This window comes from Dipteris shenzhenensis, chromosome 13 (assembly GCF_047967505.1).
Source record: "Dipteris shenzhenensis isolate YYH24624 ecotype China chromosome 13, Dip_SZ_1.0, whole genome shotgun sequence".
NCBI classification, from domain to species: domain Eukaryota; kingdom Viridiplantae; phylum Streptophyta; class Polypodiopsida; order Gleicheniales; family Dipteridaceae; genus Dipteris; species Dipteris shenzhenensis.
The window spans coordinates 28,384,938-28,403,101 of NC_141608.1; the positions used below are offsets into that span (position 1 = coordinate 28,384,938).

The 18,164-nt window shown below is 46.7% G+C and overlaps 1 protein-coding gene across 1 annotated transcript in view; it reads left to right on the forward strand.

Moving 5' to 3' along the window:
• Positions 1-18,164, forward strand: part of LOC147895248 (putative E3 ubiquitin-protein ligase ARI8) — a 73,419-nt gene that overhangs the window by 9,478 nt on the left and 45,777 nt on the right. The window contains exon 2 of the mRNA XM_087383368.1: positions 2,361-2,485. Within this exon, the coding sequence (XP_087239494.1) occupies positions 2,361-2,485 (125 nt within the window). The remainder of the gene's footprint in view (positions 1-2,360; positions 2,486-18,164) is intronic.

Genomic DNA, 18,164 nt, shown 5'->3' on the forward strand with positions numbered 1-18,164 from the left:
AATGTGTGAACAAGGCAATATATAAGAAAGAAGTTTATACCTAGATGAGTCCAAGCACATGCCCAAACGCATCCTCTAAAAACACAACATAGTCGAGTATCAATCTTATGATAGTTACTCATAAGGTTGACAACCATAAACTCCATCACGCATAGCAGGGACTAGCTTCTATGACGTCCCCACTGATGTCATGAGTGCCCAACAGTGGGTGTAGACCATAGTATAAATATATGCTCTCACACATGCAAGTCCACACACCCACACATACTTGATCATCCATTTACATAAAGTCTTCGCATTGAGTTTTTGCCGGCACTCTCGAGGTGAAGGGCATAAAGAAAGAAAGAAAGAAAGTCTATTAACGTCCATTGGAGACCAAAAGGTCTATGGGACAGCAAGAAACCCTCTAGTACATCTGCTTTATGGAGGGCACATGGCAGCTCCCAAGGAGTGCAAAAAGCAACCCTAATTATTTAGAGTACCTACGTGATATTTTGGAAGAGTAAACAGCCATACATCAGTTTAAGACTGAGAGTCTTTTGGTTTTGATTTAAACTCTCTGATTAGTGCTACGCCTTCACGGTAAACTGCCCATTTTCCATCTTTTCTGGCAGCCCCGACTTTAGCTAATTCAGTTGCCTTAATCTTGAGTTGAGTTTGTGTAAGCTCTTCAGCTATCCATACTTTGGTGCCCTTCAGCTTGTAAGATTGTCGGAGAAGCTTTATCTTTTGACTTCAGTGTAAGGATTGCATGACGTCTATAGTGCAAGAGTCATCATCATCTTGCTCATCATCATTCACCCATTCAATGTTGGGCAAGCTTGATTTGATCTTTGTCAATATTTCACTATATGTGTCCTCCTCTTTGTACCAATCTTCTGGGAGCCCTCCTATTCTAATCTTCAGCACATTATCATATCTAGCTTCGTGTTCTATAATCTCTGCTTGGATATCAAACTTACTTGCTTTGTTGTCCACTTCCACAATCACTTCCTTCTTAGCAGTTTGTACTTCAGTGTGAACGAGATCTTTGACTGTAGAGACTAGCTGCGGTGTAGGGGGGGAATCCTTACAAGATTTTACAGCCTCATCAATTACTGCCTGCTTACTAGGCCCTTCGAGGATGTGAAGTCGTTCCTTTACTTCTGCCAGCTCCAATCGTAGCTCTCTCACTGCCTGCTGCAGATAAAAAATCTGATCCTGCTGCCCGAGGATGGGTCATTTTGAGCCTTCTTGTTGGTAATTTCGTGCATAAGGAGAGGGTGTCATGGCTGCAACTATAGAGTACCGAGTCCTAATGGCTGTTGAAGGAGTTGAGGGAGTTGAGGGAGTTGAGGGGGACTTGGAGGAGAGGGTAGGCCAATCCATAGTTGACTGCATGATGAACCCTGGCTTAACCTAACCCCCGGGTTGGGTTGGGGGTTTAGCCCAACTCGGGGTTAGGGAGGATTAGAACTAGACTAGGTATGGACGGGAGGTATGGACAGGTACGGAGGTATGGATGGGAGAGGCTGTACGGATGGAGAGGCTGTGCAGATGTGGTATAGACAGGAGAGGCTGTACGGACATTGTGGTACGGGAGAAGCTGTACGGAGGCTAGCGGGAGGGAAAGGTTCGCGGGAGGACGGAGAAGCTGTACAAAGGCTAGCACTAGAGGAGAAGGCTAATGAAAAGGTAGTTCAAAATCTCTTCATTCAAGCTACAACTGCTTGTGAAGACTAAGTGATTTCATTTTAGTCTCTCCCAGATGAGCATCAGAATCTAGCATCTGAATATATAAGAAAGAATTTTTCCAAAACAGCTCCTATATTCAAATGAGGAGACAACAAAGGCAAAGAATTGCAGAACATTTATGGTAAGTAGGGTAGGAGTAAATCGCACAAGTGAAGGAATTGCTTTAGAGGAATTCCATGGGACCTTAAGGATCCTTATGGGATGTTATGGATCCTTTTGGGATTTGAGGGCTTCTACTTCAGGTACTCATATTTAGATCTCCTATCATGTTTCTACTTAATATACTCATATTCAAATCTTCTATAATGTTTGAGGGCTTCTACTTAATATACTCATATTCGTATCTTCTTTTATGTTTCTAGTATTTAACCTGTTTTCCAGTAGCATGTGCTCTCAAGCAATTGGTCTACCATCCTAGTGTAATGCAGATTCTCATTGTCAATGGTTAATTGATTAGTGATTGACAGAAAGGGCTATGGATGCCACGTTAATCTAGAGTATTATGCCAAATGTTGCTTAAAAGTTTGAGTTTTTGCATATTTAATGACTATTATGATTTTTTGGGTAAATTGCCATATTTCTTGCAAATTTCGTATCGTCATAATGGCTATGATTTGGCTATGCAGTTGGCATACTCAGTGTTGGACGAAAAGGAAATCAAGCAAAGGCAAGAAGAAGCTATTGATAGTGTGGCCATGATTCTGTCCATATCTAAGGCACAAGCTGGTATTCTTTTGCGGCATTATGAATGGTAAATACATTCTTTGTTGCGTCATGTGTGCTATCAATTAATGAATTTGTGAACTTTTCACATGGTAAGAGTGGTGATATTTCGGAGACTTAGATTTCTAGCGCTTGAAAGGTTGTGTTTCATTTGTCAATGATGGATTCAAGGTCTTCTTTTACACACACACACACACACACACACACACACACACACACATTTTGTAAGCAGCAGTATTTATTAGAAAAAATATACATTCACAGCTGTCTCAAAACGAGACAACTACTACTTAGAACTAAAAACATTTGCAAAAGACTTCTACCGTTACAGTAAGAGCATGAACTAAAAACATTTGCAAAAGACTTCTACCGTTACAGTAAGAGCATTGACAGCATGTTGCCCAAGCCATCTTGGAGAGATCGATGCAAGGAGGAACAGAAGACATGATAAATATCCAACCAAGAGTGCTCGGAAAGTCGAATGTTACGAGCATGATATAATACCACAAAGCCCAGTAACAGCACCAACAAAAGAACTGATCATAATCAGGCCTAGAGGAATATCTGCCAAATAACCAAAACTGCCCCCCAAAGGACACTCCTGGAAAACGAGCAGGAAGACCAGCTCTCAGCCTGAGAAGAAAATCATGAGCCGCAGGACAAGTCCATAAAAGATGCCGAACATACGGAGGTTATGCGCTTGGCCACCAATAAAGATCCAAGCGGTAAGGTTCCCACCAAAGATTGCCATAAGAAAATACGCTGCTTGAGAGGAAGCTAACTGCCTCAGATCCACCGAAGACAACCCTTCCACCAAGCGAGGAGCTTATTGAGATGCCATAAAATGATTTGGATGGTGTTTCTCAGTGCAGAAAATCACGACTCTGTCGGTGTGGGTCTATGAGAAACCCCCTGGATCAGACCAGAGGGTACCATTACAGTTCCACAATGCCATACATAGCCTATTTTGTGCTCTCATCTCATGAGTCAGACACCATCATGTGCTGTCCACCTCTTTCTTCCCTATCTTCTCTCCCTCGGATGATCACTTTCTTATCTCTGTATGGAGGCCATTTCCCTGCTTGTTGAGTTGCCATCGCATGTACCATTCCCTCCCTCTAGTGCTCCTGCTATAGGAGTATCAAGCCATCATCCAAGTATATCTTAGTTCCTTTCAATGTCCTCATGCTCATGAGGGTGGACTTGTCCATTGTTTCATCACCGGTGGCCTTTCCGGTATCATAGCCTTGCCCACTCTCCTAGCTGTCTCACTAAAAGAAAGAAAGAAAGAAAGTTTATTAAAGTTTGCTAAAGACCGATGGGTCTATGAGACTGAAGGAAAACCTGATACAATGAGCAAAAGGGTGGAGCTACTAAACAAGCATCCTGACCCATGCCAGAAAACTGTGTAGACATAGTCAGTGATATCATCGTACATGTCCACCATAATCATATACTGCCATCATGGTGTCGTCATCCTCACGCAATCCGGCATAGAGATCGTCTCATCAAATCGAGGAGACAAGAGCAGAGGGCCGTGCCTGGCCCATCCCAGAGTACAATCATAGAGTTCTTCCAAACAGAGCAGGTTGCTGTCCCAGCCACGGTTAGTAGGAGAGACAGAGACCCTGAGATCGAGACAGGCACACCTGACAGAGGACAGACGCACATATCACACTCACTGGCATCTCCTCTATTTGCAGACTTGGGGTGCGGCCGACCAGGGTTACAATGGCACTTGTCAGACGTTTGGTAGCGGCCAGGAGGGCACGACGGATTACTGATCCAGATAGCAGACAGTGATCCATCACGGGCTTCTTGCCTACACTGCCTAGTCTGTCATTGGGTGTATCTTGATGTTCTTGCCTACACTACCTAGTCTGTCATTGGGTGTATCTAGTCCTCATGTGGAGACACAGTCTGATCCATCCTGGCGTCATCATCCTCATGTGGCATCATCATCCTCATCCACCATAATCATATACTGCCATCTTGGCGTCTGCTCCTATGACTCCACCTCATGGCGCTCACACAATGTGTAGATATGACTCTCCCTAGGTATCTCCTCTCTCGAACGGAGTCGGTGCGATGATGCACGCAACTGTCCAAGGGCAATCCTGAGTGAATGTAGTAGGTGGATCTGGGTTTACCCCTGTGGGATGATGAAACCCTCCGCTGAAATGTGCAAGTAGTGGTCGTGATAGAAACTGAGCTTCAAGGAGCTCGGCCTGTGCTAGCTAGGTCGTGAATGTGTGTAGCTGTAGGAGATCCTCCCGGATGATTGGGTTGAATTTGTTGCCCCGGAACGAGACAAACGGAGCGTCAATGCTGTATTGGAAAGGTGGCAGCCTGTGTATATGAAAACCCAATGTCTCAAACCACCCGCATGTGCGCTTGTACCAACATCTCTGATCACCTTGAGCTGATAATGCCATAGAAGATGCTAGTGCCAACCAAGGTAACCTGCGTCACCCTGTGGTACATAGCCATAAGCGTGCACGTGGTAGAGGGAAGTGGTAGTCTGGAATGCCACATCTAATTGTAGTGGGGATGCCTCGAACTCAGCTTGAATGATCTGATGAGGGACAGTTGGCTTGCTGCGTATCATCCGTGATAGTAGTAGAACCTGTAATCTCTCCACTCGAGGCCACTCTGTGTTTGAGAAGTTTGGTTCCCAACAAGTGCTACCATACATGCCCGCAAGAGTCGAAAAGGAGAACCTTGGTCTGCGGGTCCTGAAAGTGCGAGTGGAAGCATTGTCTCTCTAGTCGGGGCCACCTCTACTCAGGCTGGCCTGCATGGCTAGTCTCATCGTGAAGATAGGTCCAGAGATCAGAACTCCCAAGAGCAATAATCTCAAGAGGAAGATTCCAGTGAGGCTTCAATTTATTAAAGAATGGAGGACAATCACAACATTGATAGAAACTATATTTGCTTGTGTTAACATTTGCATTTGATTTTGTTATTGCAAGGTGCAAGGTGAAACCCCACACTGTCCAAAATCATTGGTTAAAGTGCTTGCAAATTTTTGATGCTTTTATTTTCGAATAGCTTCTCTACTCTTATATCGACGTTAATATCGGCGCTTACTGCAATGATTTATCGACGCTAGCAATGATGTTAATACAAACAAAAATAGTGACGTTTCAGTCAACGAATATAACTGTGGCACTATTATCGATGGTACTGCCTTGGAAAAAAAACTAAGGTAAAAGTGTCGATAGTCAGCAGGTGAGATTGGCGTGTATAGTAGTAGTGTGGCAAGCTCTTCTTGGGAGCAGACATCTCGCATGGATACTATTCCTATGAGGGAACTTGTGTTCTTATTTATCACATAGAAATTTGCAAGACAAAATAGGAGAATCTAAAGTTCAAGTCCATGAAGCAATTGTGTGTGGAGTTCGGAATAGCTTGAGCATGGTGACAACCAAAGTCTTCGAATGAGGTTTTTGTTAAGAGGTGCAGCATGGTGATGTCAATAAATGCTAGGTCAACTGCAGCAGATCCTTTCGATCGGATCCCCATATGAGGAGAGCATGGGGGGGTGGAACCACGTGGTGATGTGGCTGCCACATGGGCAGCACCTTGGCTGCCATGTGGGTAGCATGCTCATAGCAAAACACAGGGAGATGGGGCTGCCACATGGGAAACACATGGGCTGCCATATGGGCAGCAGGTCCAAGGACATACCTGGCAATTCAGAGCCACCTTTGTGGACAGCAGAGGTATGGCTGTGCCACTTGGCTGTCAACAAGTGGAGGGAGCATGATTGTGCAGGGATTACAGGCTGGAACATGGTGCCTATGTGGCAGGTGACATCAGCATCAGTACGGAAGCCTCCTGCAGGGTGTACAGAGCGGATCCGGAGGCTGGAAGAGCCCCAGGACAGAGGCGGAACAGCAGAATTGAGTTGCACCTGTTTGGAGCAGGTTTGGGGGGCCAGAAGAGCTCTAGATCAGGCTCGTTAGGGCTGCTGGAGCCTGGTGTTATGAGGCCTGAAAGGCCTTCGTTTATAGGGGCTGGTAGTCCCCAGCCAACTTGTCATGACAAGAGAAATGATTATTTAGTTAATTAATAGTCATTAGAACTTTATTATTGTTAGGCGCCAATTTGATGGTGCGGTTATATGTTTGTGTTTATGATCGATCAAGCGGTGTAAATAGTACCGCCAAAACTATGTAACATTGGCCAATGATTAGTAATAAAGATGTGCACACACGTGTCTAGGTCCTAGGGGCAATAGGAAAGGGAAAGGGTGCATTAGAGTGCATTGAATGGTAGGTGCATGGGTCATAGGCTAAGGGTAGGTGTAAATGGGAAGATGGAACTTGAGTGATCTCAAGGGACATTAATGAAAGGGTATCACGCTTTCATTGTGAATCTCACGTTGCATTCTTTCTACCACATTGCATTCATCCGTCATCTCTCTCCCACCTTGCATGTAGGTCGAAAAAGAAACAAGTACTCTCACGAGGGCGCTCTTCCCCATTGGAGGGCCAATCGGCATTCAAATTCTACATGCATTGCACACATTGCATTTTCGAAAAGTGTGGATCTTCACATTTGGTATCAGAGCGGTGACAATCCGCGAGCGGGACGAGAAGAGGGCGACAGTTGCGGACGACGGAAGTCGCAAGAGAAGTTGCGGAAAAGGATCACGATTGACCGTGAGAAAAAGGGATTCCCGTTCTACCCAATGGGAAGTCGGATCGGAATAAGATTTTAAGGGAGTGATCCACCCATCAAGTACCCCCTATAACGGTATCTAGAGCTCCAATCCGCTCAAAACAAGTAGCCCAAACGGAGCGTACCAGTTTACAGCAGAAATACAAGAAGAAAAGCTTGAAAGAGAAGGGAAAGGAGGTCATTTTAAGTGTCTTCTTAACACAAACGAAGCGGGAGTCGGATAAGTACCACCAACTCTACAACACTTGAAGTTTGCTGTAAAATAAACCTTTTTTTTTGAAATTACAGCAACACATCTTGAGTATAAGAGAGAGAGTCTTGCTGCCTCGGCAGCAAAAGAGAGAAAGAAAGAGAGAGGGAGAGAGACGAGAGAAGGGGGGGGAAAGAGAGGGGAGAGAAAGGGAGGGGGGAGAGAAGGGGGAAGGGGGAAAGAGAGGGGAGAGAGGGGAGAAGCAGCGAGGGGGGGGAGAGAGAGAGGGGAGGGGGAGGCCGCTACCGCGGCAACGCAGAGGGGGGGAGGGAGGGGAGGGGAGAGGGAGGGGGGGCGGCGAGAGAGGGAGGGGGGGGCGGGGATAGAGAGGGGGAAGAGGGAGGGGAGGCGAGGGTGGACAGGGAGGGGAGGGGGCCGCTGCCGCGGCAGCGGCAGCGAGAGAGGGGGAGGGGGGAGAGGGAGAGGAAGGGGGGGGGGGGGGGGCAAGGGGGGGGAGAGAGAAGGGGGGCGGTGAGAGGGAGGAGGGAGAGGGAGGGGAGCGGGCCGCTGCCGCGGCAGCGAGAGAGGGGGAGGGGGGAGAGGGGAGGGAGGGGGCCGCTGCCGCGGCAGCGGCAGCGAGAGAGGGGGAGGGGGGGGAGAGGGAAGGGGGAGAGAGGGGGCAGCGAGAGGGAAGGGGGGGGAAGAGAGAGAGAGGGGGGGGCCGCTGCCGCGGCAGCGGCAGCGAGAGAGGGAGGGGAGGGGAGAGAGAAGGGGGGGGGAAAGGGAGGGGAGGAGAGAGGGAAGGGGGGGGAAGAGAGAGAGAGGGGGGGGGCCGCTGCCGCGGCAGCGGCAGCGAGAGAGGGAGGGGATGGGAGAGAGAAGGGGGGGGGAAAGGGAGGCGAGGAGAGAGAGAAATGGGGGGGGGCCGCGGCCGCTGCCGCGGCAGCGAGAGAGGGGGAGGGGGGGGAGAGGGAGCAGCGAGAGGGAAGGGGGGGGAAGAGAGAGAGAGGGGGGGGCCGCTGCCGCGACAGCGGCAGCGAGAGAGGGAGGGGAGGGGAGAGAGAAGGGGGGGGAAAAGGGAGGGGAGGAGAGAGGGAAGGGGGGGAAGAGAGAGAGAGGGGGGGGGCCGCTGCCGCGGCAGCGGCAGCGAGAGAGGGAGGGGAGGGGAGAGAGAAGGGGGGGGGGAAAGGGAGGCGAGGAGAGAGAGAAAGGGGGGGGGCCGCGGCCGCTGCCGCGGCAGCAAGAGAGGGGGAGGGGGGGAGAGGGAGCAGCGAGAGGGAAGGGGGGGGAAGAGAGAGAGAGGGGGGGGGGCCGCTGCCGCGGCAGCGGCAGCGAGAGAGGGAGGGGAGGGGAGAGAGAAGGGGGGGGGAAAGGGAGGGGAGGAGAGAGGGAAGGGGGGGGAAGAGAGAGAGAGGGGGGGGCCGCTGCCGCGGTAGCGGCAGCGAGAGAGGGAGGGGAGGGGAGAGAGAAGGGGGGGGGAAAAGGGAGGCGAGGAGAGAGAGAAAGGGGGGGGGCCGCGGCCGCTGCCGCGGCAGCGAGAATAACCCACAAATAGATTTACAGCAGTCTCTCCTTCGGGAGTTCTCCTTTCGTAATGAAAGAAGAAATGATACCAACCAAGAACAAGGGGCTGAGTTCACGCCTTCAACTCAAAACCCAATACACATGGATTATAATCCAAGTGCAAGAGGAAGAGAGGAGACTCCTGTTGATAAGCTGGTTTTCTAGCTTAGCAATATGATTGAGCAGTCCATTATGACAAGATTAGGGACTAATAGGACTTCAAACTTCGGGGATGAAGAGCTGAGTAACCCTTCTAAGAGGTCTAAATTCCAACCGCGAGAGAGAATTGAGTTCCCCAAATATGATGGGGCAAGGGAGGCTGACAAAATCCTCAATTGGATTCGTCATTTTGAGCTATACTTTGCCCATCAAGACAAGACCGAGCAAGAGAAGCTTGCTCTTGCCACATTGCATCTGCAGAAGGATGCTCTAATGTGGTGGTCCTTGTCACAAACAGGAAAAGAGCCTATTCATGAATGGGCTAAATTCGTGGAGCAACTGAAAGCCACTTTCATGCCACCGAGGCATGAAGAGAACCTAACCTTTCGTTGGGAGAGATTTAGGCAGTTCGATAATGAGAATAATGCAGATTTTACAGCCAGATTTTGGAAACTCTCTCTAGAGTTACCCGAAAAGAGTGAGGAAGATAGGAGAAAGAAGTATTTAGCAGCTTTAAGGCCAAAAGTAAGGTACGAGGTTGAAATGTTTAACCCGACCACGCTTAAGGACCTCACTAAGCTGGCTGAAATAGCCGAGAGAAATTGAATCCTCGTAAACCCTTCAATAAGGAGTATGGGTAATCATCTAAGACCAATAATATACCCACTTTTAGGAAACCAAACCGGTTTAAGAATAATAAAGGGAAGGGTAAAGCTCTTGTAAGGAATGTGAACAGCCAATCACATCCTGGATGGGTGCCATTTCCTTCTATGATTGACGAAGAGAAGAGGAAGTTGATTAAGGAAGGAAAATGTTTCGGGTGTAAGAAACATAAGACAGGGCACGTATGGCATAAGTGTCCCGTTCTCTTGGCTAAGATTGCCAAGATGAATTCAGTAAAAGGGAAAGCCAAGGCATCCAAGCAAGAGGGTGAGGCTTCTACCTTGTCACCCTCGAAATCTACTGTGACTATTGAGCCAATAGTGAATGCTGTCCATTCAGCTAATACCTTTGGGCCTCATGATCTTTTTAAGGTGTATGGATTCGTAAATGGACAGAGAATAGTGGTTCTTCTAGATGATGGATGTAATTATGACTTAGTAAGTGATAGATTGGCAAAATTACTCCATCTTAAACCAGAACCTATAAAAAACATGTCGCTTTCAGGAGCTTTTAGGAGACACAATGAAGAAGACACATCCATAGTACGGAATATTTCTTTTCGTATACAAAAATATAGAGATCGAAGGGATTTTCTAGTAGCCCCTTTACAAGACGTTGACATGATTCTAGGTAAACCATGGCGGTATGATTTTAACCCTGCTATTCATCCTCATACTCATCATTGTTGCTTTGTACATAAGGATGAAAACATAAGGATCGTAGGGGATCGGGACGTGTATACAATTCCATTGATTACTCCTACCCAAGCAAAAAGATTGGTAAAAAGAGGGGTAGATTGTAATCTTGTGTATATACGGGATTCACGAGATCTTCATATCTCAAAAGAAGATCGGAAGAGAAATGAGTTCCTTAGAGCTTATGAGGATCGATTTTCAAGAGATGACTCATTCGAATTGCCTATGGAGAGAGAAGATGATCATGCCATAGACTTAGAGCCAGGAGCTTCTCGATGGAGCTCCTAAGGAAGGATCAATTGTTCCTAAATACCAAGAAGAGTGAGTTCTTCAAGACAGAAATAGTGTATGTGGGACACATTGTGTCTGCCGAGGGAATTCGGGTTGACCCTAAAAAGGTCAAGGCCATAATTGAATGGCCAATATCCAAAAACATACATGAGCTGAGATCCTTCCTAGGGATGTGTAGTTATTATCGCAGATTCATTAAGAATTTTGCACGTCTTGCTTCCCCAACAGATTTGTTGAAGAAGCATTCCTTGTATGAGTGGGGAGAGGTTCACCAAGTAGCTTTTGAGAAGCTTAAGAGAACATTGGTGACTACACCAGTGTTAACACTTCCGGACATGGACAAAGAGTTCTTTGTTGTATGTACGGATGCAAGTGGTACCTCGATTGGGGCAGTGTTGATGCAAGGAGGGCATCCCATTGCTTATGAGAGTAGAAAACTTCAAGGGGCTGAATTGAAATATATCACGTATGAGAAGGAGTTATTGGCAGTCATTCATGCTCTAAAGTTATGGAAGCATTATTTATATGGTTCTGCTTTCAAGATTAAGACTGACCATCAAAGTATCAAGCACTTGTTTTCTCAACCCATTGTCTCTTCAAGGCAAATTAAATGGACTGAATATATTCAATCCTTTGGGCAACCAAATATCGAATATCAGCCAGGAAAGGAGAATTTAGTAGCTGATGCTTTGAGTAGATGGCCCCAAGTTAATCACGTTTCTGTGATTAAGGAGAAATCATTAGGAGCAATGGTTGAAGCTTATCCTTTAGATGAGGACTTCGCTGACATTTATGGGAAGATTCAGCGTAATGAGGTCGGGGATTTAGAGGCTTATTCCATCGTGGATGGATACTTATTTTTGGGACGTGCCATATGTGTACCCAAAACATTTCGGTATCTAGTCATGAGTGAGTTACATGCGAGTCCATATTCTGGACATAGAGGCATTAGAGGGACCATTGACAATATTGAGAGATACTTCCATTGGCTTAAACTTTGCAAAGAAGTTTCGACCTTTGTTCAACAATGTGACGTATGTCAGCGCATTAAATCTGACACAAGTAAGACTGCTGGTCTTTTGCAGCCTTTGCTTATTCCTTCGGAAAGGTGGGAACACATTACAATGGATTTTGTGTCTGGTTTCCCCAAGGTTGGTCAGTTTGAGCAGATTTTCACTGTTATAGATAGGCTGAGTAAACAAGCTCATTTTATTCCCTGTAAAAAAGAGTTGTTTGCTCCTGAAACAGCAAGGTTATTCATTAGGGAAATCTTCAGGTTACATGGGTTACCAAAATCCATTGTGTCCGATAATGATGGCCGTTTCATTAGCAACTTTTGGACAGCCCTATTAGAGAATCTCGGAACCAAACTGAAATTTACTACAGCCTTCCATCCTCAAGGAGATGGACAAAGTGAGAATGCCAATCAAACCATAATTACTTTACTTTGAGCTTATGTCCATGACCAACCTAGAAGGTGGCCAGAGTTCTTACCCATGTTAGAGTTTGCTTATAATAACACTGTACATTCCTTCACCAAGAAAGCCCCATTTGAAATCATCTATGGGCAATGTTTACCCACTCCAATAACACACTTGGGGGAGCGAATTTTTGCTGCTGACCAGTTTGCTGAGGATATGTCACAGGTTATTGAGCAGGTAAAAGAACATATTAAGAAGGCCCAGGTTCAACAATCCAAGGCAGCCAATAAAAAAAGAAAAGAAGTTTATTACAAGGAGGATGATTGGGTTTTATTGAAGATTGATAAAAGAAGAATCAAGTCAGTGAGAGGAAGTACCAAACATGTCAAGCTAGCACCGAAGTTTTATGGTCCATTTCAGATTTCAGCAGCTTTATATCCAGAAGAAGGATCCAGAGCGTATGAGCTGAAGTTACCAGCCCATTGGCGTATGAAGAACATCTTTCATGTGAGCAATTTGAAGAGATACCATGGCGATACTTCTGCGTTTTTGGATACTCAGCATCAAGAAGAACCTGAACTTGAAGATGGGATTGAAGTTCTTACTCTGGAACAGATCATGTACCATAAAGAGAAGAGTACTCGTGGAAAGAAGAGATATATGTATTTACTGAAGTTTAAAAACCAGCCAGCTAGTAATGCACAATGGATGGAAGAAGAGTTCTTTACAGATTTCCACAGATACTCGCAGATTACAAAGAGGCGATGCAATGGCAGAAGTAACAAGAGAAAGTGCACGTAAGAGGAAGAGACAAGCAATAATCCAGAAGAGGACTTCTGCTCATTCAAGCAGGAGGGAGTGTCATGACAAGAGAAATGATTATTTAGTTAATTAATAGTCATTAGAACTTTATTATTGTTAGGCGCCAATTTGATGGTGCGGTTATATGTTTGTATTTATGATCGATCAAGCGGTGTAAATAGTTACCGCCAAAACTATGTAACATTAGCCAATGATTAGTAATAAAGATGTGCACACACGTGTCTAGGTCCTAGGGCAATAGGAAAGGGAAAGGGCGCATTAGAGTGCATTGAATGGTAGGTGCATGGGTCATAGGCTGAGGGTAGGTGTAAATGGGAAGATGGAACTTGAGTGATCTCAAGGGACATTAATGAAAGGGTATCACCCTTTCATTGTGAATCTCACGTTGCATTCTTTCTACCACATTGCATTCATCCGTCATCTCTCTCCCACCTTGCATGTAGGTCGAAAAAGAAACAAGTACTCTCACGAGGGCGCTCTTCCCCATTGGAGGGCCAATCGGCATTCAAATTCTGCATGCATTGCACACATTTGCATTTTCGAAAAGTGTGGATCTTCACACAACTGACCTGGTAGGGGCGAAAGGGCCGACCTGAACAGCCTGTCCCCACCGACTGGCCTGGTCCCCTCCTTGGGCTCTCTTTCTTGGGCAAGGCTGGCCCTGCCTGGCCACGTGGCTGCCTCCACCAGAGCAGCAAACAGCAAGTAGACTGGAGCATTAGATGAGCACTCTTTGGGCCTACATCCAAGAGGACAAAGAGGGGCAGAAGAGTTGTAGATAGAGCTAGGAAGGGCTGCGCATCTAGGCTGACAGTTAGGGCAGCAAGTTGCGGGGATCAGGCACACGGTCACTAAGTCTACAGAATTAGGACGCTCTATTAGTCTTCTGCTGCGGGATACCCTCTGTCTAGTTTATTTCTAACATGGTATCAGACTCCAGAGCCCTGCTCGGAAGTTCATGGGAAGTGGAGTTTGAAGGCAAGGACTGTGCTGAATGACAACCTTGGTTTAGAGCTCGGGGGAATCTACTGCGATGTCTGAAGGACTGTGCCTTTGCGAGAAGGAGGGAGGCTCGAGTGTATTTTAAGTTTTTCCAAATGAGCTTAATATTAATTAACTTCTCTCTTTCAAATATGTGACCAAAAGGAAGAATGCTAGAAATGGAATGTTTTAGGAAGACACATTATGCAAGCAACATAAGATACATGCCCTATTACCTAACTGTATCACATAGTTCAATTGTAGACATGAAAACCAAAACAAGGATAGAACTCTGAATGCAAAAGCAGACGAGGAATGTCTTACTACTTCATGGTTTACGCCTAGCCGACAACACGAAAAAAAGTTATATTTTAAGTAAAATCAACACTAGTCTTGGCCGGTGATAGCTTTTGTGATCGTAGTACAATCCATACATCTAGGAAGTTTTACTCAAGTTGAAAGTAGTGCATTGAAAAGTAAGGTGTGATAATCAAAGGTTGTAAAGTGAGGACTCCCCAAAATCCTCCAAGTGGAACTATGCTACCCTCCCAACTTTACACTAATGAAAAGTCAAATTTTATTTTCACAAGATCTCATAAATTTTGAATACTTTTATAAAACAGAGTATAATAGTGCCTTTGTAGACTACATGAGTGCAACTATAATTACACTTATTTGGTAGAATTCGTGGATGTAGGAAGGTACAATATAACCACGATAAATTTTTGAATTTTGCTAACATCTAGTTTTTAGAGTACTGAAGAGGGAAAACAAGGCCCGAAAACCTCTTGCATGGCTCTTTGAAACATCGAATGTGCATTCCGCAGCAGTTGTGGACCAGGATTAAAATTTAAAATACTTTTTGTACTTGTTTTATGGTAAGATCATAAACTATCTGTTTTTGCAAGTGCAACTTACAAAATTAATGTTCCGTTTTTGTTTCATGAGAGGCCAAATTCTTGCATCTCCCATGCAATTGATGCATAGAGAGCACAAAGAGAGAGTGAATGTAGTGTGAAGGCTTGACCCATTCATATCACGAGATGCATCCCCCATGCAATTGATGCATAGAGAAAGAAAGAAAGAAAGAAAGTTTATTAAAGTCTTCGGAAGACCGATGGGTCTATGAGGCTGTGAAAATCCTGATACAACGAGTTGTGGTAGTGGAGCTACTAAACGAGCGTCCATACCAATGCAAAATGCAAAATGCCAAAAATGCAGAATGGCAGTACTAAGTCCGAAGTACAACATAGTGATGTCGGTGGTCGACTATATATCAATCTCAGCATCATCATCAATATCATCATCATCCCCAACAACAGCAAGATCTCAGGATGGATGAGGCAGTGGAGGCATGAAGTCGGCAATACAGTGCTGTCGGCCACTCAAAGGTGCGGTCCTGGCACGTCTCTTGGTCGTAGCTCTACGTCTAACCAGGGCTACTGTGACCCCCGTCGGTCGAGCTTCAACTCTAAACAAGGAGGGGATGTCTCCAAGTGTGATCTGTGTGTCGACCCTCTGTCTGAGCTGTCGGGTCACGGGTTCCGGGTCACGGTCATGTCGAGGCCTCATCTCGTTGGGATCCATGTGATCTAGCTGAAAGAACTCTGTGATAGAGCTCTGAGAGGGATCAACCGAGGAAGAAGTCTGCTCCAGTCTCCGTGCTCGGAGTATCCTCTCGCGGTGTCTAAGTGCCTCATGAATGAAACCTGCCAAACACTGCTGGTGTGGGTAGGAGAGGAAATGGGCTAAAATCCCATAACTATCTCTGAAGAGGCAGTGGAAACGTCCTCGGATCTCATAGTACACAGGACACTTGAAGATGAAATGCTCCTCTGTCTCAACCTCCTGTATGTCACATAGTGTGCATATGCGGCGCTCTCTGGGTAGTCGCTCTGCTGTGCCGCTCTCGATGCGAAGTCTGTGTGAAGAGACCCGGAACTGCCCAAGAGAGATCCTCATCAAGTGGGGTAGGTGAAATCTGTGTGTATCTTGGTGGGTCAATGAAACCCTCCGCTGTGATATGTAAGAAGTGATCTCTGTAGAAGCTAAGCTTCACTGGGAGTTCACTCGGTTCCAACCAGGTCCGAAAAGTGTGTAGCTGTAGTAGATACTCACGGATAACCTGGTTGACCTCGTGTGATAAGAGGGGAGAGAACGGAGCATCCATGTTATACTGGAAGGGAGGTAGTCTATCCATGTGGAGGCCCAGTCGCTCAAACCATCTCTCTGTACGTGCATACGAGCACCTCTGATCTCCTCTTGCTGCAAGTGCCATAGAAGAGGATAGAGCTATCCATGGTAGCCTGCTACGCCCCGAGGTATAATCCCCATATTCCCTAACTCGGTACAGATATGTGATGACCTGAAATGCAGCATCTAGCTGTAAAGGGAGTGACCCAAACTCAGCCTGAATGATTCGGTGAGAAACGGATGACTTACCACGAATCATCCGTGATAGCATGAGAACCTGTAGCCGCTCCACAGGAGCCCACTCTGTATCTGACAAGTCTGGCCCCCAACAAGGACTGCCGTACATCCCCGTTGGGCGAGCCAAGGAGTCAAAATGCAACCCCTTGGTGCGTGGGTCCTGAAAGTGTGAGCGGAAGCACTGCCTCTCTAGCCTGGCCAATGAGGCATACCCTCTACTCAAGCGTGCCTGCATCGCGGGTCTCATAGTGAAGCTCAGTCCGGAGAAGATAACCCCAAGATAAGTGTATGATGAAACTATCTCAACAGATGACCCCACAAATGTAAACTGCTCTTGACGCACGATGGCTCGAGATGTATTGAAGATCATGACCTTGGTTTTACCCAGGTTGACCTTCAAATCATGAGACTCACAAAAGGACTGTAGTGCATCTAGGTGTCTCTGAAGCCCCTCCGTTGAGGAAGACAAGAGAGCCACATCATCTGCATAGAGCAAAATCAGGATCAACGTGCCTTCAAGAGAGCAACCTACACCCCCCTGTGTTTGCATCACTGTCTCAAGCTCGTCAATGTAGAGGCCAAACAAGGTAGGCAACAAAGGACACCCTTGTTTGACCCTGATGGTACTCATGATCTCGTCTGTCTACCCGGATCCTACCCGAACTCTGCCAGAAACTCTCTCGTAAAGTGCCATGACAGCCCAAATGATCTCCTGGTCATAACCCAAGTCCTGTGGGCGCCGTATGGGGCGGGCTCTCGAGACTGTGTCAAATGCCTTGCGAAAATCCACAAAGCAACAATAAACCCTCTGCTTCCGTGATCTCGCCTCCTCGATGATACATCTGAGCGTCAGAATGTGGTCCATGGTTTCATGATCACGCCGGAATCCGGCCTGTCCTGCTACTCTGAGTCCTCGACACTCTGCAAGTCTGTAATCTCGGAGTCAAGTACTGATGCATAAATCTTGGACATGACATGTCCAATCATAATGGTCCTGTAGCTCTTCGGGCTCATGGGATCCCCTGCCTTGTGGATGGGTGAGATAGTGTTAGTGGTCCAAGTGTGTGGAAATCCCAAACAAACCGCTTCATTAAAAAGCTTTGCTAAGATCGGGGCGAGGAGGTTAATCCCATATGCAATGAACTCAGTACATAGTCCCTCATGATCCTTCGCTCGGCCATTATGAAGTTTCATTACAGCATCTTTTACCCCTCGTCTAATTAAGAGGGTGCAGGATGTGGGACGAGGTATGTGTGAGAGGCTAGGGACTGGCTGATTCGGGATGTCATAAAGTGTGCGTGCATAATCAAACCAGATCTGGGTGTCAGTGAGTGGCGGAGGGGACCGTCCTTCTAGAAATCTCCGCCAGAAGCCCTCAGAGTTGTTACTAAACAAAATGTTCAGTAGCTCCTCCTCATTTCGACGAACGAAGTCTAGTTTCTTCCTTCGTACCAGTCTACGGTATTCACGTAGCGTATTGTTATTGGTTTCAAATCTGAGTTGACGGTGTAAGGCCTTACACTCATCATCGTACCAACTATTATAGGGTACGGTTCCAGGGGGTGGTGGGCGGGTGGAGCGGGTGGTGTGGGGAAAGGCGCGAATGGCAGCCTCGTGTAGTGAGCGGGTGACAAGGGCAGCGCGATCCTCTAAAAGGGGTATGAAGTCAATATAAGCGAGAAGTATGTACAGATGGCCAGAGTAAGAAGGTGAGTGATCCCGATCAAAGCGTATATCGTGGTAGCGTGTAGGTGGAGTAAGCCCTGAGTGGGGTGGAAGGTGCTGTGCGAAGGGAGGTGGAGAGCA